Source organism: Lytechinus pictus, chromosome 16 (genome assembly GCF_037042905.1).
Source record: "Lytechinus pictus isolate F3 Inbred chromosome 16, Lp3.0, whole genome shotgun sequence".
Classification (NCBI taxonomy): Eukaryota; Metazoa; Echinodermata; class Echinoidea; order Temnopleuroida; family Toxopneustidae; genus Lytechinus; species Lytechinus pictus.
The window spans coordinates 2,868,668-2,890,779 of record NC_087260.1 but is presented as its reverse complement, the minus strand read 5'-3'; the positions used below and the strand labels follow the sequence as shown (position 1 = coordinate 2,890,779).

General features: G+C 36.4%; 1 protein-coding gene across 2 annotated transcripts in view; it reads left to right on the top strand.

The window, feature by feature from the left end:
* Nucleotides 1-450: 450 nt before the first annotated feature.
* Nucleotides 451-22,112, top strand: part of LOC129279578 (transcription factor Dp-2-like) — a 35,660-nt gene continuing 13,998 nt past the window's right edge. Inside the window, exons 1-7 of one of the 2 annotated variants that reach the window (XM_064110837.1) lie at nt 451-1,068; nt 11,044-11,165; nt 11,815-11,878; nt 16,224-16,339; nt 19,260-19,354; nt 19,740-19,787; nt 20,571-20,745. In XM_064110837.1, the coding sequence (XP_063966907.1) occupies nt 1,026-1,068; nt 11,044-11,165; nt 11,815-11,878; nt 16,224-16,339; nt 19,260-19,354; nt 19,740-19,787; nt 20,571-20,745 (663 nt within the window). In that variant the 5' untranslated portion in view covers nt 451-1,025. Of the gene's footprint in view, nt 1,069-8,972; nt 9,320-11,043; nt 11,166-11,814; nt 11,879-16,223; nt 16,340-19,259; nt 19,355-19,739; nt 19,788-20,570; nt 20,746-22,112 lie in introns of those variants that run through there. The other variant, XM_064110838.1, reaches the window with a different exon arrangement.

Sequence of the window (22,112 nt, the reverse complement as noted above, 5' to 3'; positions counted from 1 at the left end):
GGGTGGTTCAACTTCAGTAAAGCCCATATAATCAACGATATTGCATAAAACAAATAGACGGCGTTTTTATTGTGTAGGCATTATTAAAAAATATATCTAGGGCTAATACTTTATAGGCCTATTATTTTTATGTTATTTCACGTTTGTACCACTTCCAGTTATTTCATCTACACCCGGCATCTACAGTATACTGGAAAGTAAAATTACACATTCTTCTCGATGCTGAATATCCTTTTAGTAGGTTAAAACAAAAATTTAAATATTTTTATATCTTAGGGATGGGCTATGAAATAGCTGAAAATGCTTGACGTTGCTGCTTTGTCCTCGAGTTTTTTTGCGACAAACCCGGAGATTCAATTTGCATATGTAAACATAATCTAATTTGCTCTGTGTCGCGAGTTTTTTAAGTCACGTGGTGTAGCTTCGACCAATCAAATCCTTTGTTTCTTCATCACCGCCAAGCTCAGTTTACTTGGGAACTCCCGATTTTGACCGAGTTCGGTGATTTTTATTTGTTTTGTTTGTTGTCCTAAATTCCTACGATGTCTTCAGTGGAGGAATTCAAGTTCTAGGGTGTCTCTCGTACCTATGGACACAGATTTAACGATATTTATCATCAAACATCACATTTCCACGCTGGTTTTTCCGAAACTTCGATCGCGAACATCGCTCGAAACACTGAACCGCACCGCGAGGACATGGGAACAACAGAGTTTCTGTCATAGCGAGAATTAATCAATGGGACGCCATCTCTTCGCTCAATTTCGACTCGAACCAGTTCGGCTAGGCAGCGGCACCGTACCTCCGGACCACTGACAATCGAATCTCGGGGAGCGAGCCTGGGGCTTGGCCCTCTTCTCCGGTGCGATCGCAAATAGCTCCATGGTACAGCGCAACACGGGATTGCTGACGCGACGACACCGGGACAAAGCAAACATGTCTTGTTTTACAACCCATTGATTCAGCTTGGACTGCTAGATTGTTAATGCCAAATTCAGCCATAAATCGACAATTTCCTCATCACCATGGAACCGAGTGCTAGTTTGACTAGCTTGTGGGGTTCTGAGGGTAAGCAAATTCAGTCAGCATTCAATTTCCAAACTCTTTTGTTGTTGACTGAGACTGAGTAAAAAGTTAGTGAGTGTGGGACTGAGTGAAGGCAGGGCCAGGATCAGGACATGCATTGGCAATGTCATGATCATCATGATCAAGCTCAACTTTTAGTTTTATTTAACTTTTAAATAGATAGAAAATATCTTTCGGGTGCTAGCTAACTTGGCTTTTATTAGATTGTACGAAACGGCTAGACAGCTGGCAGCCGTCTGTTTCGAGGAGTTTTTTTTACATAATACATGTAGGGCCTAGTAATAGTATTTTTAGTAATTTTTTTTTTCTCCTCGTACACAGACGGCTCACGATCGTGCAGCCGCCATTAGGGGGTTAACAATGCAAAATACCCCCGACGGGGCTCATCGATTTTTGTCTTTATTTCTAAAAAATATCAAAAAACAACTGGACCAAAATCAAGATTATTATTCCGTTTTGGCCTGAAATGCACCAAAACGGGGGAAAATAAACTGAAAAGGAAAAAAAACAGTGACTTTGGCTGTCGCGGAACTCCCACTCCCTGGTTTATCCGAACACATATTATGGCCATTGAGTCCCTGTACTGGCTGTAGGCTGTACAGATCGAGTCAGAACTTCGGTCTCTGTAATTGGTGAGTGGAGCCAACGGCTTTCAGCGGAACAACCAATAAAACAAGAGACCAAAGCTTTTGGTCTAGAAACGGCCCTGCCCAAAAAAATTAGGTGCCGACTGTGAGGCGATCGTGGCACGGCATGGCCCACTCACACAAGCATGCGATGTTAGTTGTACTAACCTCGCACAACGCATGTCATTTCATAATGAATTTTGACGTTTTCATTCATCACACGAATGTGAGAGAATGACACACGCCAAAATCTTCACAATATACTAAATTTATTCATCTAAATCTGTTCATTGAATTAATTTTTAAAATATGCTCCAAAATATTCATAAAAAGGGATTTTTATAAACGCTTACCTTCAAATCTCAGCCAAGATACTCCGTCCGATCCTTAATACTGCGGTGGAAATTACGCAAACAACAATCGAAATGCAAATTTTTCTTATCGAACAGTCTAGATTCAAGTCGCCGGCGCATAATAGGAAATTGTACCAATAAAATCAACAGGCATCTCACGTATAATCGCTGATGGCGCTACATCATAAAATAATGCTGAACAGCGAAAAAAATGCGGAGCGCCTAGAACGCAACCAGCAGTACAGCTGATCTGACGTAAACGACGTAAACAAGCAAGTTTATTCAATAATATCGCGCGCCCTCTCTGTGCGTATAGAGAAAACCAGCGAATTGGCCGCATGCCTGCTTCGACATCAAGTAAAATCATCGATATAAAGTACCAGAAAGCCAGAGAGGAATTGAAATTGGCTTCATATCGTTTGGTAAGTTTTATATCCAAAGCTTACTTCATGTAAAATGTAGATAAATTTCTAATAAAAAAATTATTGCAAGTGCCGTGCCGGTTATCCTGTGCACGGCGGCGGTAATGTACCCATGGGTGGGCATGGCCCATCATGATCCCATGCCCATGGGTACTGAATCAAAATTTGTAGATTGTATCACTATTTTGTTGATAATGTATGCACTGCATTTAATATGTTGCATGTATTTGACTTTTTTTCCTTTTCCACAAAGATATGAATTAAACATAACAATTAACAGTTTTAAAATGTCCAGGTAACTACGATTGAGAATAAGATCCAAATTAAGCAATTTTGTGGCTTTGCAGAACCAACAATATAACGTTTGATAAATTGGTTGAAATTGATATTTAGACTATGCACTGCTAAAACTCTGGTAATTGGTAGTGCATTATTAAGTGATAAAGTATTAGGGCCTAATTTGTGTATAATACAAAATTACAAATCATAATAAATCAACAAAATAATGATCCTTGATCACATTGCTCGATCAATTCATACCCCATTGGAAGAATTTTCAACCTAATCTCCAGTGAGGCTGAGTTGTCCAAAGTAAGCAAATATTTTTTTTTTCTGGGGGCCAAATTTGGCCATCTACTGCCTAAAAGGTGCAAGATTGGATAACCTTTAAAGGTCAAGTCCACCCCAGAAGAATGAATAAATAGAGAAAAATCAAACTAGCATAATGCTGAAAATTTCATCAAAATGGGATGTATTGTAAAATAAGAAAGTTATGACATTTTAAAGTTTCGCTTTACATATAGTTTGCACAAAACAGATATGCACAAATCAACATGCAAATGAGACAGTTGATGATGTCTATCTTTCACTATTTCTTTTGTTTTTATTGTTTGAATTATACAAAATTTATTTATTTACGACCAACTTGACTGAACCATATATATTTGTATTATTAAACAATGCTAATTCCACATGTTCAGGGAGGAATTAATAGTTTTTTCACTTGACAGTGAGGAGAAAATTTGAATATTTCATATAATAAAATACAAAAGAAATAACGAGTGGATGACGTCGTCATTCGCCTCATTTGCATACCGACCAGGATGTGCATATTTAACTGTTTTGTGATATTATTATTAAGCGAAAATTTAAAATGTCATAACTTTCTTATTTTACATCGGATATTGATGAAATTTTCAGTGTTATGCTTGGATTTTTCTCTTTTTACTCAAATCAACTTTTTGTTGGGATTGACTTGTCCTTTAACATTGCAGTGAAAGGGATGTTTGGGGGCTATTTTTTCATTGGGGGGGCTCTTTTTCAAGCATTTCGGGGGTAATATTGCCATGAGCCCCAAAGTTGATGTGGGTTCCATTTCATGAAGAGCAAATGCATAATTTCTATAACATTAACAAGTTTATTAATTAATACTATCAGCCAATCAAATTGAAGTTTTTTAAACTGCTAATAAAAATATGAAATGGGGCCCCTGGACAGAACCCTCTGTGTGGTGAAATAAGTTTGGTAATGTTTGGCTTCTTTTCTCTTGTAAATGAATGCTTAGACTAGTTAAACATGTAATTTGTTTAGACTGTCAGACTCGGCTTTTATTACAGTTATCCATCATATAACTTTGTTCTAAACTACATTGAATAAAATGAATTCCTTTAATTATTTTATTTCTAAATTAAAAAAGAGAATTTATGGTTTTCCAGTTTTTACTTTCTACCAATATAGGGCCCCACAAAAAAATGTGCTCAAAATGAAAATTTTTGAGCGCTTTGGTAAATAATAAAATGATTCCCTTAAGTTCATATTAAAAAAATAATGAATGGAACAGAGTAGGCCTATTTTTGTTACAAAAGCGATGTTGTATATAGACTAACCACAGGTCTACAGAGTGGGTGCAGAGTGCAAGTGCCCTGGACCACATTTGTTTGATTAATTACATGTAGGCTTTCATTATAGATTTAGGGATTTAACATGCCTACGTGTTTGTATTTTTGTGTGTGGATCTAAATGAGTTCTTATTGTTTGGCTTTGACAGGAATATAATAGGGATGGGGATTCAGGCAAGTGAGCATGTTCATTGTTATTTCACAATACTTTCATAGCCAGCCCAAATGCCCATAGCCACGGCATTAGCACTGCCGCCTGAGTGTGTGACTGTGTACATCATGGTTTCAGAAACTTCATCCCTCAGTATTTTCAAATTCTGAACCCTATCTACATTCTTATAATCATTGTGCGTGTGTTCTGTGGGGGGGGGGGGGAGTGCAGAATGACATGGTAATGGTTTTTCTTTGCTTAATTTTGAGATTTATGATTTTTTGTATCCATCATCAAAAAAATAAATTCACAATAAAAAAAAAATCATGGATGCTAATTCAATCTCTCTGTTATTTCTTTCTCCACTAAGATTTGAGATTTTTGTCCTCCAAAGTTGTGTGCTTATGAACCCTATTGCGCCTTTGGACTATAAAATGAAAATGAATTAGGCCCGGTTTGAAAGTCCATTTTTGATGCACGTGTACACGGCGTGTTTTTCGGTCGTGTACACGTTGTAAACACTGAGAGTGAGTTACGGTATGTTTTCAGTGTTTCCTACATGTCGACATTCACACACCCGCATCAACCTGTCAATGTAACATAAACGGGATCTATGTAGCCTAAGTCACGGTTTTAAAGCTTACCTGAGAAGTTAAAAGTATCAATCCACAAAAATTGGTGCAATTAAAAATTTTACTCCGCTTAGGCTTAGCAGCGCATTAAATTAATAAAGAATGCAAAAGTAAATCAGTGCAGGGCCCTAGTTAGCGCCGACGTTCGTTGGATGCGCATTTTGCATACTGTACCGTACATGCATGCACAGATCGCTGCAGAATTAAGTGTAACTGAAGTTATCGATTGATTTTCATTATTTTATTGCCAATTTGAAGAGCGTGTGTTTGTAGGCTTGTAGCACATGTGTATGAGCGTATAACACGTAACTGGAGTAATGATCGCAATTGGTGATTCTCAAATTGGCTCTAATACGCTCATACACATGAGCACCGTGTACACGGTGATGGAATTTAGTACACGTGCACTGACTTGATCGTGCGTGTACACGTGTACCCGTGTACCCGGTACCCGAAACAGGCCTAAAATGAACTGTACATAGCCATAAGACAATGAACTCTTGCAAGATCTACCAACCCATGCAGTGACTATGGCATCCAAGTCATCCACACTCACCGTATGTAAACAGGAAGAGGAAGGTGGATCTTATGTTAGTTGTGAATGGGTTTCCCTAAATCTTTCCTTTTCTGACTTCAGTGAGGGACAACTGTATCCTGGCACAGGAAGCAGGATATTGTAGTTGCTGGCGTTAAGCACCTAGAGGCTAAGTTCCTCAAGGAGTGAAGGTCAGCTGTGAGATACTGCATAGATCTGCATTGATTGGTGTTGCATGTGGGTGTATTTTGACCTTTGTCCCATCAGCATACATGTTGATTCTGAATGTGCAAGACCAATAAGTAAGATGGGGTAAAGTATACTTCCCTGAGGCACCCCTTTCTTCATTGCACACATTTTTTTTGCACTGTTTTGATACCTGTAGGCTACCACAACACGTTGGGTTCTGCCTTGTCGTATACATGTCCTGTACAATGTAGATGAGCTGACATGTTTGGGAGTGTCCCTGAATCTAGATTTCATCAATTTCTGGGGCCCTTGCAGAAAGATTTGTGTTTGGAAGTCCCTAATAAGTACATTGCATTGGTCAAAAATTAGGTTGTATTTGATTTTTGAAGTTGTGTTTGTAGGTCTACAGTTATCGCCTTCGTAGGCAGCCAGGCAGTTCTTTCTCGCAGGTTGTGGAGCAACTGTGTCACTGTTGAAGGTTGATCCTTTAGAGGCAAGACCATGCTGGGAGTAACCAATGATAACTTTGTATCATGGCTCCATATCATCATGAAACATGCAATTACATGTTGTAATTGCACATCTTGTGGAGGCCAAAAGCATTTCCATGCTCAAGTTACCCACCACTCAGCTGTTGCTATGCTGCTGTCCATCATGGGTGAAGGCATTATGATCTCGGGTTAATCAACTGTACCGTTTTTGTTCTGGCAATAAACTAAAGATCCATTTAATGGATCAAGTTCAAACTTGGTCCAATAAAGTGACAATTAATCCTTTTTTTCTATCGAGGTCAAAGGTCACATGGGTAATTAATCATACTGAAAAATACATTCTCATAAGAAGTTAAACCTATAGCAGAGGCCTGCATTTTGTTCTCACTATCCATGGAAACATTTGAGGGATCAATTTCAAACCTGGTTCATACATGTACTGTACATGTATACATGTATGCCATTGACAATCTAATTAGATTTTAGGGTCACTTGGTCAAAGGTCACAGAGGTCATTTCATGCATGAAATCATACTCATAATAACCACATAGCCATTTGAGAATCAACGTCAAGCTCATTTACATGTATACAGCATGCATGAATGTAATTGATGATCTGATTAGATTTTGGGTCTTCAGTTCAAAGGTCATTTGACTCATTTCATACTTCCTCTTGCAATAACCAAATTACCATTTGAGGAATCGACTTCAAACTTGCCTCAGGATCATGCATACAGGAAATTATCGGATTGAATTATGGGGTCGCAGTTAAACAAATGAAACTTGCACTTTACACATGTATGTATGCACATGTAGGAAGTTCCCAGGGGGCCACTTCCACCAATGGCAAGTGGATATACATGTATTTGTGTCCATAAACATGTAAAAAGGGTATCTATTTCAAGATATGGCCCAGTACTTACATAACGTATAAGGGTTTCAAAAACATTAAAAATGCTGGAAAAGTATACTTTTTGTGTGAAAATTATGTGATTAGGGGCTGATTTGTGAGGGCATAAATTGATTTTTTAAAGGGATACTTTTTTGTGCATACAGTGTTTACATGGTCCGATTCACCCCAGAACTGATTTATTTGTGATGTATTCCTGATACTCCTTGCAAGTGGTATGCACAGGATGATTGGAATGATGAAATCATTTGGGAAAACTTGTTAGGGTTACTTTTTGTACCCAATAAGGGTGTGGTTCCGTAGCTGATACATTTTTGGTAAGGGCAGGATTTTTACCCAATTCTTGTCAAGGGTAGGATGTCAGATTACCATACTTGTTTAGGGGTGTGTTTTCAGATCAGTGTTTGGGATGTTTTTTTAAAACTCCATGGACATGCATGATAATATCCAATGGTCAATGGAAGTGCCCCCCCCCCCCTCATCCTGGAGGAAGTTCAAGTTTTCAAATCATGTAGTAAAGTAAAGTTCTGGATATCAAAACATACAAAAGTGATAGAACTTGGCCAAGATCCTATTTTGCTTTCACTTGTGTTCGTGCAGTAATTACATAGGATTAGCATGGTAAATTTTGAAACTACATGTATACTCGACTTGATGTGCAAGTACATGTAAGTGTAGGCCTACATGTACTTCGTTTGCAAAATTGTGTTGAAAAAAAAACTGACTAGGCTGCCAGCCAATGTTGCATTACCTGTACTACATGTATAGTGTGTATTGATTTCACATTGGAATTTCTAATGTGACGGGGATTATTAAACACTGTGTGTACATGTATACATTGTATTGTACATAGACTAGAGTACATTTTATGCTATTTGATAACAAAAGGGGATTTACAATAGTGTGTCTCCTCTGCACTGAATGTTGTGTTGGAAGGATTTTGTACCGAGCCTTTTTTTTAAATCCGATCTCCATGGCAGACAAAGTGAATATATAGTCCAAACAGAATGAATTTCAAATTTAGGACTCATTACCTGTAGGCCTAGTTGATGATGTAGAAGGAGATCTATGTAAGGTGAAGGTCCCTTCTGAAGATGCTCTTGGGGTTACATATACACAGGGCCTACATGCAAATTGTTTTTAAAAAAGGTGGGGGGGGGGGTGTACGCACACATGCTTATAGGTCAAAGGTCAAAGTTCATGTACTTGCATTTTTGTGTGAATGTACAAAATGGCTTGAAAGAGCACAATGTATACTGTAGGCCTACATGTCAGTATGTTCATGTATTATTGTCTTTTATAATCATTGTGCTAAAAAATGATAATAGAGCAGCGGGGTTGCATCAGCAAAATGTTCCCAAACATTTAGACTCATTGGCTTGAGCAACTTTGAATGGATTGAAAAAGAGAGAAAGGGCACATGCTCTATACAAGACAATGACTGTCCATGTCATAATGAAAAAAACTCTCCATGAACCCTAATTCCAATACACACACCCCCATTCATTCTTGCAGTCATTCCCCTACCCTGACTTTGGCCTTTGTATGCCTCTAAACCCCACTTCCATATGAATGCAGGGAAGTTCCCTGCATAATGCATACCAGTGCAGCATTTAATAATAACTTCCTCCAGCCTTCTATTGAGGCAGCATTTAAAGTCCCCCCATTGTGACACTCCTGCAGACACACGAGTGTGGCGAGGGTGAGTGGGTTTGCAAGCCAGGCCAGCCCAATTTGGCACCCGTGCAGCAAGCGAGCATGGTTTCCCATTTCTCCTTGCAACAATAGATTGGTGGTTTGCAAGAAAGGCAGCTGGTGTCCCCTATCTATTGTGTAGGCCTACCCGTGGTATGTGGATACAATACACTATAGGTCTCTGAGATCTACATTGAACATGTGCACCCAAACTGACCATCTGTTTAATTAAAGAATATTTCAAAAAGAGATTGGCTTTTAAGTTTAAACTAAATTAAAGGGTTTTTAAAGAACAAGCTAGTGGCTCTCCAAACTGCTGTGCATAGTTAATGTAAGTATATGGTTCCAATTCTGGGAATTTAAAGTTTATAGTTCATATATTTTATCTTTGTTTAATAATAAATTGGCAAATTGTACTGTGTCTTATTTACAGTACTTGCACAGATCATTTACACAGTGTTTTATGTAAGCCTACGCTGTAATGTAGCATGTATTTTCTCTGGCAGTGTAAATTGAACTTGTGTGTGTATGAAGTGCATTACTGCATGAATACATTTTCACTGGAGGGTACAGGAAATAATCTGCCCTTGTGAATGAATGGATGGATGAATTGAATGAATTTAATGAATGAATGAATGAATGAAAGTCAATGAATGAATGATAGAATAATTGAATGGATGAATCAATGATAGCATGGATGAATAAAAACATTAAAACCCATAAATTCATGGACAAAGTTCAATGGACAAATGGAATGCAAAGTACATGTAGATATAAAGTATATATGTTTAGAAATAGCAATGAAAATAAAGTTAATTTTGACATTGATCAAAGAATGATTGTATTTAAAAAATATTAGATATTATACAAATAATGAATGTTTATGAGTGCAATAGACAGAATACTTCATGAGGTGAAAGATGAAATGATCCATTCAATGAGGCGTAGCCGAGTTGAATGGATCATTATTTCATCTTTCACCCAATGAAGTATTCTGTCCATTGCACGAATGAAAAAACATTCATTGTTTGGTTTATATGACACCTAAAATTTGTAAATTTTTTTTTCATATGAAATGTATGAATTTCGATGCAAAACATGCCCATGCAGTGCGAGTTCGGTCTGTTGATTATTACGTCATTACAACATGCGCACTGCTGGTACCTGCAGCTGCAGTCTCGGTGCGCGAGTGCAATGGACAAAATCGTATGGATCCAAAATTGCACAATGAATGGACCCAAAATTGCACGGTTGATGACGTCATTGCAAATGGGCTGAAAGAACGATATCAAACAACCAATCAAATCACAAGGATCTATCTAGGTGTCATATAATGTTAACATTTTTAAGCTACATATAGGTGGTTTGTATAAAAATGGATAAAACGGCTGATTTCGACTCGCCGTATCGCTGCCGTAGGGGAAATGTGACTGAGGTATTACTACATACTGTAGCATGAGACCTGCTTAATTATTTATTGTGAGAATGAATGAATGAGAAAGTACATTCTGAAGTTAGTAAATTGCATTACATTCTTTGTAACAATAAAGCCCATTGTATTGTATTGTGATCGTTGATGCATAGTAGAGATCGGTGGAACCCTGTCGTGCTTCATTACTGCTTAAATGCTTTCATTTCTGCATTCTCAAAGTTATACATTTATATACATGTAGCATGATCTACATGTACTTGTACAATGGTGTAGAACTTTCGTTTTGGCAGTTTGGGGGTGGCAGTCGCTTAAACTATAGGATAGCAAACTTGCACAGTGAATGTGCATGACCCGGGGATTTATCTCTGGTGCTATTTGAATGACTATTTCACAGAATTGTGATAACCCCATTGGATATGTGTGCATAAATATTGCATGCAGCGGTAATGGTCTTGGGTAGGGCCGATTCAAACGATTAAACGCAGTTTGAACGACCTTGTGTGCACGTGAGTATTTAAACATAAATTTAAGTCATGGCTCTGTGACCCCCCCCCCCACCCTCCAAGAATTTATGACTGGGATGTCCATAACAAACATTGTATGTAATTGTTTCTTTGATACAGGTCATGGTAGCCCATTAAAGTCGCAACCCTCGACACCTTCAAAGTCTCTAGGTAAAGATATCCTTGGTGAAGAGGTGACAAGCTTTTATGAAGATGCTGGCCTGGGAGGCATTGCGCGAGAGGTATGTCTGATATTGCATCACCTGCATACCATGGGGTGGGTGTGGAGGCGCGGGGGGGGGGTGGGGGTAGCATTTAAACGAATAAAACTGAATTAAAATTTATTATCAGACTGATGAAATATTCTCTCATGGAAGTGTTTCATCAAGCATCCTGTCAGTCGTTTTCACGGACAACTCTGCTCTGAGCCAATCGGATGCTCGTATTTCAGTAGCTTATAACAAATAGTCAGGGGATATTAGACCTGAATGAAATGCTCCCCAGATTAAATTTTTGTTTTTTCCTCATGCTCTTCTACAAATAGTGCATTGGGTTTTTAATGTGCAAAGGTGATTATGGTATTTTCTTTTACACATGAATCCTAGGACAATGTGTTGTCCATTGAACATCGAGGTCTGTCACATATCACTTCTATTACCAGCATTCTACATGAGCTATTCCATCCCCAAAGCTTTACACACGCAAAGCAGTAGTCTGCAGTGCATTATTTATACCAGTAACAGTATTTTGTCCTTCATGTGCTTAATCTTTTAGTGTTTTAGTGTGTTTACCCCCCCCCCCACCTTGCATGGTGTGAGAAAAAGAGAGACTTTCGAATAAATTTTTCCAAAACTTCAACTCTGTTTGTGTGTTTATCTTGTTTACCTTTAGGCAAAGTTGATTGACCCTTCTGGCACACTGAGAAGTGATGGCAATCTCCAACAAGTCACAAGAGGTAAAGATATGCCCTACCCCACACCACCCCCCCCCCCCTGCATGGTGCGAGAAAAAGAGAGACTTTAGAAGGAATTTTGTCCAAAACTTCAACTCTGTTTGTAAAAGCAGAAAGAAAGTGATTCATTAATGCAGTCCTTCACGTTTATAATTTCGTGGAGCTCAATAAATCGCTCTCCTTATTTTTCCCGAGGAGCTCAGTTGAGCTCCTCAAAATCACTCCTTGAGGAGCTCAAATCAATTCAATGCATGTACATGTATGATAAATTGTAGATTTTAAAAAAAATTGTAAATGCAATAAACTGTGTAGCTATTAATTAATCTGTGGTGAAACTAGGCCTGGGTCAATACGTTTACAATATATCGCGCTCCTGCTTAAAAAAAAATCATGAAATAATTCCTTGAAATTATTTTGATTTAGTTGAAACTATCCGTAAAATGAAGAAAATTCAACTCTTAACTCTGATGATGTTACAATCGGTAAATATTGTAGTCCCACATGTAGACTTCCATGGTGTTGCAACATTAATTGAAAACGATCGTTGATTATTTGATCGTTATTGATCGTTTTACACGTGGTCAACACCATGAAAATCTACATATGGGACTACAATATTTACCGAGTTTAACATCAAATCAGAGTCAGGAAAGAGGTGAATATTCTTCATTTTTTGGGGTAGTTTCCAACTGAATCATAAAAGTTTCAAGGAATTATGGAAAATAGATGCCTATTTCATGAATATAAAGATGTAAAATGTGAAATTTCAACTTTTTGTGAAGGTGTTTTTTTTTTTTTAGGAGCGCGATATTTTGTTCTCCTTATTTTTATTTTAGGAGCGCCGGCGTGATTGCGCTCCTCAAAAATGAAGGTCTGTTAATGACAGTTTGGTGAATTTCATGTGAGCAGCCCTCCTAGTGTCGTGTGATATAATTTCTGTAAATAAAGTCAGACATTGGAGTGTAAACCAGTTCACCAAACACTATCTGCAGTCTTTTATAGACAAACAAATACAAGCAAATACATGTACATAAAAAAAATTGTTGCCTGCACAGATTTTTTTTTATGTAACAGAAAATATCCAAATAAATTCAGGTTCTCAAGGTTTTCTCATTGATATCTATCAAGTATTTCTGTAATTCACAAGTCTATTTTATTTGTTAGCAGTATGTGTATTTTGTTTCCTTTATTGTATAGCGCTTAGAGAAACTTCCAGTCTATTCTGTGCTATACAAGAGAAGTATTATTATTATTATTATTATTAATATTTAAAAAAAAAAAAATTGTCTGACATTCTTTTGGATTACCCGTAAGTGTTTATGTAGAATGGAAAATTGTTACACCTTTTTCGTCATGGGTGATTGTGAGAAAATTGAATTAATATCTACCTGTAATATCCAAATTGCAGTGATCTTGATGATATACAGTAAGCTGATGATCATTATTATTTTTTTTCTTTATTAAAATCTACTTAAGTATTTCATCAGTGTCTTGTTCATTTTAGAATGCATAGCAACACATACATTCAAGGTATCTATTGTATCAATTATGGACATACATGTAGGCAGTCTATAAACAGGGTTTAAAGATTAAGCCATAAAAGTGCATGTGTAGTTTACAAAAGTGAAAATGTACAAGTGACAACATAGGCTAGACTCCCCCTTACAGTGTGCTGAGCAGTGTTTAATTTCAGCATACACGTACAATCTAGTGATCAGAAATGCCAGGCCACATTTTCTCTGTAGACTGCATAGTGCTTTGGTACAGTCCGGTGCCATGGAATACCTTATAGATTCATACTCTTTTTCTTTCTAATACCTTCTTCTTCTTCTTCTTCTCTATAAGTACAGGCCACCGTTTGGCGTATTGTCGTACCTCACTCTCATTACCCTTGCGGCGGCTTACGGCAACTCGAAAACAGCCGTTTTATTCATTTTCATTTCAAACCACCTATATGTAGCTGGTACAAAAATGTTATAACGGCTGTTCTGACTCGCCATACAGCCGCCTTAGGGAAAATGTGACTGAGGTATAAGCACTCAACAATGTTACAGTCACACCCCCAATGTAGTGACCGGAAATACCAGACTCCTTTTTCCCTACAGACTGCACAGTGTTTGGGTAAAGCTTAGTGACCGGAAATACCAGACTCCTCTTTACCCATAGACTGCACAGTGTTAGGGTAAAGTGTGGTGACCGGAAATGCCAGACTCCTCTTTCCCCATAGACTGCACAGTGCTAGGGTAAAGTTCAGAGAATGGGAATACCAGACTTGTTTTAAATACCCCCAAAGCTCTCAATAGTGATGCTCATTTCACACCAACAACCCAACTCCAAAACAACCTATAGTATGCCATTGGAAATGATATAAAAGCTTTTGATCAATCTAGAGTTAGTTTGGCTGGTGTTTCACAAAGATATTAAAGCGTGACCTACATTTTGCTTAAAGTGATTGGTTAACATTGGTTTGACTTTTAAAAAATCTGAGCTAGAAGGTCACACTTGTTTATTACCTGTGTCTGTGATACATGTATGTAACAAAAATGAAGCCCAGAAAAAATTGCGTTCGAAAATAATTATTTAGTGCTTCAAAAATTGAAATATAAAGTGACCGAAAACACCATCTTAATTTCATCCCATACACTTATGTGTACTATTTAGGTGTCTATAAGACGCTCATTTACAAAATCGGGGTTTGCCTTGTAGTTTTAGCTTTTCATTCTCAATAATGGTTGTTTTCAGGGTTTTTTAGTTCTAATACATGCACTTGTACACATCATGACATGTTTCATCTTGGTTTGAGAATTTTTTAAATCGGCTGCTCACAAAGTTAAACAATACCTTTAAATGCTGACGTGCACATGATATGCAACATGCATTGTAATTGATAGACAAGCGGTAGTGCGCATGATTTGACCAAAAAGGGGGCGATGTGTTATAAACATTATTTACCACACGTATTTGGATATTTAAGTGCGACTCTATTAAGTCACTCTTTAATCATAAGTCTTTGTGAAACACCCCCCTCATGACATTAAGTATAGACCTTTGAAGAAAAAGTAAAGCTGTATGTAATCCCCTCAATGTTGCATAACAATGTTCCATCAAGAGTGATGTACAGGTATTGTAAATTACAAAACTTTAAGATTAAGGTTTTTTTTTGTTCTCTTATTCAAAGGGGTTATATGATTTAGATCATCCTCAAATCCACTTCAAAAGTCAACCAATGACATTATTGATTGGTATTCTTATCGAATTGATTGAGTTAATCTAGGTCAACTTAAACCACTTTTTGTATAGAGCTTCAGTTGCCAACTCAAATAACAAATCATTCCCGTTGAAAAAAAAAAAAATTGAAGAAATTTGCAGTGAAATGAAAAGTAAAGTTCGGAAATAAGTTACAGCAAATTCGTTGGTGTCATCTTTTTTTTAAAGAATATAGAATATGAGAGTGTTTAAAATCAAAAGAGTGGACTCAAAATCTACAGCATAGCGATTGGTCATGGGCTGATTTACAAATCAATGCAGTCAGTTGTATAAATCAGTTCCAAGTAGAGTGGTTATCTTGTTTTTAAAGTTCCACAAGAAAAAAAAATACACAGGGGCTAAGAGCAACTCCCCCAGTATTTCAAAATAGTCCTGGGCCAGTATTCAAATTGATACTTTAGCCAGAATTTTAAGTATTTTACTCAATATTTTGCTTAAGCTTTAATGAATACTTATCCATTTTGGAATTCAATTGCATTTTTTTGCTATTGTTTTACTTAAATGCAAGTCAGCTGGCTACCAGACTGGCCTGCGTGGAGTTTATGATACGGCAGTCACATATTCTATGCATAGATGGATTTATACATTGCATGCAATTTAGGTCAAACTTTATGACGTCACAAGGGTTAATTAGTAAATATCTTGCATAAATTTGGGTTCATGAAGTAAAGTACTTAGATGTGATCTGTATACGGGTTTACGCATTTTGCTTTAATAGCGAAGTAAAAAACTTAAAAAATCAGTACTTTCAGTTGAATGCCGGCCTGGGGTTCACATCCCACTACAAGGCAAGTGTCCCATGTGTAGACGAGACTATCATCGAAATATTGTCACCCTCCATGTGGTGATACATGTAGTTTTCTCAGCATTGTATTAGTGATTGGCTAGAAAAATCTCCCAGGGAGTGGAGAAAGTACATGTACTTACATTTTGACAAGGTAACCCCGGTTGACCATTGACCATGATGATAATATCTGTAGAATGCATATATTGTTTTTTCAATGTCCTATAATATGATATCAACATGCAGATTGTTACCATTATTACTTCAAAAATATCTTTTTTTCACTCTTCTCTGCAGTTGTTCATCTTCCTCAATTAATCTCACCCAAACCCTCCCCCATGAAGACCACCACCCAGATCCTACCCAAAGTGGCAACCATCGTCACGACAACCAATGTCAACACACTTCCAGTGGTATGTATACTATCTCTTTCAATAGTGAAACACAATCTCATACGACTAAAACTTTTTTAATTCCTAAAAAGAAACGGTTCTTTTATAATTTATAAAGGTCTGACCATCAATACTTCTTTAAAATTACTCTTGTAGATATATACAGTATGCAATGATGCCTTTGTGTAATTGAAAGGAACTATTGCAAAAATGTACTCCTCTTCACTGTAAATTGCTGCATATTAAACACAACCCTAACCTTTAGTTTTTAATGCCACTGATGGATCTCAGAAGAAAAAAATATGTGAAAAATATAAAGAAAAATTTAAAAAAATTGTATTTTCTTTTTTGTAACTTAATACAAATTTACAATTATGATCAATCACAATAATTAGTATTGATTACATTTCATATTCATAAATAGAGTACTTCCTGACAATTTAACCTTTAAATGTAGAAGAAAATAATTAAACATGAAACGGAATGTTTTAGGAAAATGTTAACCAATTAATAATGATTTAGCATAAAGGTTTTTAAGAGGTTTTATTAAGCTTCTGAGACAGAAATTTTTTATTTTGTATTTTTGATACAGATATCAACAAATATCTTTTTTTAACGTTCCATGAATGGAGTGTTCATGTGCCTGTATTTTCGGCATAACTTAGTGTCTAAGAGAGTAAATTTCTGTTTTGTATGCACACCCCAAAACTAGTGTTTTTTATCTTAGGTAAAACAATTGTATTTTACGCAGTGATTTACTCTACATTGTACATCCTTGTAGGATTGAGCTTTCATTTTCACAAGGAATTGGAACAATGTTATGAATTGGTAGTATTTTGGTCTTTCCTTTTGAACTCGTGTTCAATCAATCATTTTTTTTCTGTACCGCATGTTCATTCTTGCAGGACTGGTATTTTTAGTTTCAGTTTCACTTTCATTTCTAATATTTGTTGTACAGAGTCCAAATGAATTCTCACACAGATACCTGGCAAAATTTTGTGTTTAAATAAATAAAATATATACATTTCAGGACTTAATTTTAACCCTAAATAGACTGGGCTATTTTGACACCTAACAAGACTGAGGGGGGCTGATTCAGCCCCCCTTATGATCTCGGCCGTCGATCGCACGATTGCGATGAAAATTGGCACGCACCTTTCCCATGGCATAATCTACAAAATTATAAGGTCAAATTCTGTGAAAAGTCTCATTGCGAATTGATTATGCTAATTTATGTGTAAATTCAAAAGTTTGCTCTAATTAACTAAATAATGCCTCTAAAATGCTAATTTTTGGTACACAGACTCTTTATAGGAGGGATCTAATCAAATGTACTGTAAAAAATTACATCACATTTATTTTTTATGTATTTTGTTTTCGAAATTTCTTATGTATTTCTCTGTTTTTCGACTTTTTTTTTATTGTTTTTTCAATGGAAATTGGCGGGGACTTTATTTTGACCTTAAACAGGATGAAATTAATTGATTTTGATCAGTAAAAGGAAAATAATGATACATATATCAATTTTTGTCTACAAACACTATTTGCATTGGATTTGTACAAAAATTCACGTTTTTGAGCAATTTTGGGCCTGCATGCACTTACGAAATGTTGCGTAATATCAGAACCTCATACCTGGGGTAGCAATTTTGGTCTCAAAAGTTGCGCGAGACTTGAAAGTAAAAAGTCACAGAGCGATGCTGTCAAAAAATTTGCGCAGCAGATTTATCGCAAAAAAAGGGGGGACTGAATCAGTCCCCCCCCCCCCCAGTCTTCTAAGGGTTAGTGGAAATAAAGCTTTCACGATTTCTGTTTGTTTTATTTGCTTGAATATTATTAAGTTTCATGTTATACGAGTACATGTATTTTGCAATATTTACATCTAATATTTTACATGAAATATTAAAATGTTACAATTCTTTGAGGTGAAATTATGTATACCAAAATATCTAGAGTTAAAGATAAATTCCAGTTGTAACGATTTCAAAATTAGTTCGTACAGAATCCAATGAAATGACCACCAAAGTGTGTGTTTGTATAAATAAAAAATATGTGCCAAAGGATTCTGGAAGAAATTGTGTAATTGCTGAGAAATTAGCAAATAAACACAGGATTCGGGTCAAGCGTCGGGCCGACATTCAAAGCAATAATAATACACTGTCCCACGTGCGCTTATCTGTGTTGGTGATCTTCAGTGTGAACATTTTTCAGAGTAGATTTCAAGATTTCACAAAGTTCAGTTTATGTAACTGTACCAGATCTAGATCCTTGATGATATAGTAACAATTAAGCTTGGTTTCACACACTTTCTTGTGAAATCAGTGTTTACTGCAACTACTTTCATTTATCTTTAAACCATCTATATACAAATTGAATTGGGTTATTGAGTGGAAAATTAGGAAAGGTATTAAAAAGCTATTAGATTGTAAGTCATAGATCCCCTTGAACAAAACAGAAATCTTTGTTAGTTTGTAGATTTTGTTGGGAAAACAGATACAAAGATGAAAGAAAAGTAAAAGTACAGTGGTATTTGACAGGTGGAGGGGAGGAGAGAGAAGAAAATAAGGAAGGATCCCACTGTATAGGATATTCAATTTTGAATGTACAGATTGAATTTTTTTTTTTTTGGTCTTGTATTATTTTAAGTTGTAATTATGAACCTTTTTGGTGAGCACTTGTTTAAACTGAAGAGTGTCTATCATTGCATCTTATATTTGAGTAAAGGTCCTCTTGTCTGACCTCGTAACACACGATGATGATGATGGCGATGGTGATGATGATGGTGATGATAACGATGATGATGATGATAGTAATGGTGATGACGATCATGATGATGGTGATGATGGTGATGATGATGATGATGGTGGTGATGATGGTGATGATGACGATGATGATGATGATGAATGATGATAACGATGCTGATTTTTTTCTTTTATTGTAGATCCTCACACCTCAGAGGCAAGTCTTAGCAACTGGGAGTCCAAGTCAATCACAAACTTTCACACCTGTTGCTTTACAATCACCAAGTTGGACAACGTAAGTTACACATGATAAAGACATGCTTATTTTGTCTGTCAAGCAGCCTTTTCACATTTTCTATCAGAATCATTGACATATTATTTTGCTTTGTTTTGATTTTATATCAGAATCATTTGCGTATTATTTTCTTTGCTTTGGGGTTTCTGCCAGAACCATTGAGACATATTTTATTTGTTTTGATTTTATACAATAATTATTAATACATGTATATTTTTTTAATTGGATTATGTTTAAATCAATTTTATGATCATTACCACAAATGAAATTTTTGTTATAAAGTGGAATAATGTTATTTGACTGTAAATTACAAATCGTAGTTTCCACCAATAACATGCATGCAAAATGTTATTAATCACATTCATTTCAATCTTTTGTTTTTCAGAGGGTCATCACAGAAAAGAAGGGGTGATTTTTCAGATGAATTTGATAAGTAAGTCAAATTACACGTACATTAGCCTGTATTCACATAATACCATACTGTACCTTATTTTTGTATATGTTCCTTCTTTTAAACTCGACTGTTAATGATGGTTCCATTAAAGCTGATTTGTAAAAGTACTCCTCGGATGATTTATCCGACAGTTACCATAGTAAGGCACCTGGTAGAGTCAGAGCAGCGTCTTTCCCGCAGCAATCCTGCAAGCAGCAGATTATCACAGTCACCTTAAAAATGTGGACTGCCAGAAAGCTGCAACGAAAAAAAGCTTAGAACCATAGTGGGATTCCGGCTCAAAGACACGGCATCGACTTTTGATGAGTTGCCTGATTAATAGTGCTTCTCTGGGGAGTGTTATGTGAAAGGACTTGTTGGACAGTTACCATAGTAACAGTGCTTCTCAGCCAATCAGAATCAAGGAAATTCGTCAGATCTGACAACTTGTCAAGACAACACATGTCCATGACATGCTCCCTTGATGAAATGTTTTAGTTGGAGTATCATAAAGCTGTTGTAAGTTACAAGTGAATTTACAAGAGACTGGTAATTTTTTCTTAGGAGCTATATCCACACCAATGAGAATTTGGTGTGCATAAATTTCCTCAAGAAAGGATCACCAGTCGTTTGTATATTCACTCGTAACTTGCGAACAGCTTTTTGAAACTCCCACCAGATATTGGGAGACATTATTATGGTAGTATTTGCAAGATGTTGTTTTTTACTCAGTTCCAAGCATACATTGTGTTCATCTTGCCTTCAATAATTGTCTTTAAACAGTAGTAGCAAGAGGAAGAAGAGGGAGAATCAGAAAGAATCAAAGGGTCTCCGTCACTTCTCGATGAAGGTTTGTGAGAAAGTACAGCAGAAAGGTATCACATCGTACAATGAAGTAGCAGAGGAGCTCGTCAGAGAATTTAGTCAGCCAGCACATCAATTCTTACCATCAGAATCGGTATGCTACTTTCAAAGATGCCAACCATTCCTTTTTTGGCACATTTGTTCTCTTTTGTTCCCCCTTTGCCATGAGTAAGCATGTTTGTTCGCTCTGTTTTTGCAGTGAATAAGGCAGTATGATATTTGATAATTTAAATAATTTTCTGACCATTGATTATGAGCCATAGTTATGAATCATGCATAATCTGCTTTCTGTAGATGGAGCCGTTGCGCCTATGCTGGGTTTGGGGCCTGCACGATCCTTTACAGTGTCCATACGTGTAGATCACTCTAGCCCCAAAATCTGTTTTTTGATGTGTTATATAACAGCTACAGAATGGCAATAGTTAAGTACTGTGAGAGAGAACAATCCCGTTTTCATCTTTAGCATTAATGTGTCCCTGGCAGGAGTTTCTTTCAAATGGAGAGTGCATTACAGCTGCTGTACTAAAGCTTGGGTTATGAGGCCCCAATGATAGATTCTTATAATAAGTAATATAAGCAGGCACAGTTATAATTATTTGATTTAATATTGCATTTATTGTGAAATGATTAAAAATTTTAAATCATTTCATATTTTTTTAATATGCTGCATCTGGTGTATTTTATCGCATTTGTTCTATTTTTGTGCAATTATAGTATTTTGAAAAACTTCCCATTCTATTAATGGCCATAGCGTCAAATGAAACCAAAACCAATAACGAGTTACGAATATGCGGATTAAGCCAAGTATTGTGAAATTATCAATATCATGCAATGTCTGTGAACATGATTTTTTGTCTCTAGTAATGTCTGATAAATGAGATGAAAGTTTTGCTGTGGTTTTGTCTCCAGTAATGTCTGATAAATGAGATGAAAGTTTTGCTGTGGTTTTATTTTGGCATATCTACTCTTCTAAAAATGTCCCTTTTGATATATATGACCATTGCTAAAGTGATAGTAAAAAAAAAAAGTAGGATTTTTAGTATTGTATAGTATTGTATCCTATTTTAGTATTGTGTAGGTTGGGGAAGTTCTGGGCCCTGTCTTACAAAGAGTTACAATTGATCCAATCAGTCGTAACTCTATGGAAATCCATCAGTGTCGTAATGTTTTTACAGGAAATATGCAAAATGTCCTTTGTAAACAAAGGAGAACACACCAAATTGTCAAGAAATCAATGAATGTATGAATGTACATTCATATCTAGAATTTTTTTTGAACAAGCATGCATTTAATATGTTGACTTTGCTGGCTTTCCATAGTTGCGATCGATCCGATCAATCGCAGCTCTTTGTAAGACGGGCCCCTGGAAAGTAGGGAAATATGGAAATAATTTGTCCATAAAGCAGGTAATAGGTCATCAAAGCTGTGGGAGATTTGAAGGAAAAAAAAGTCATGAAATAT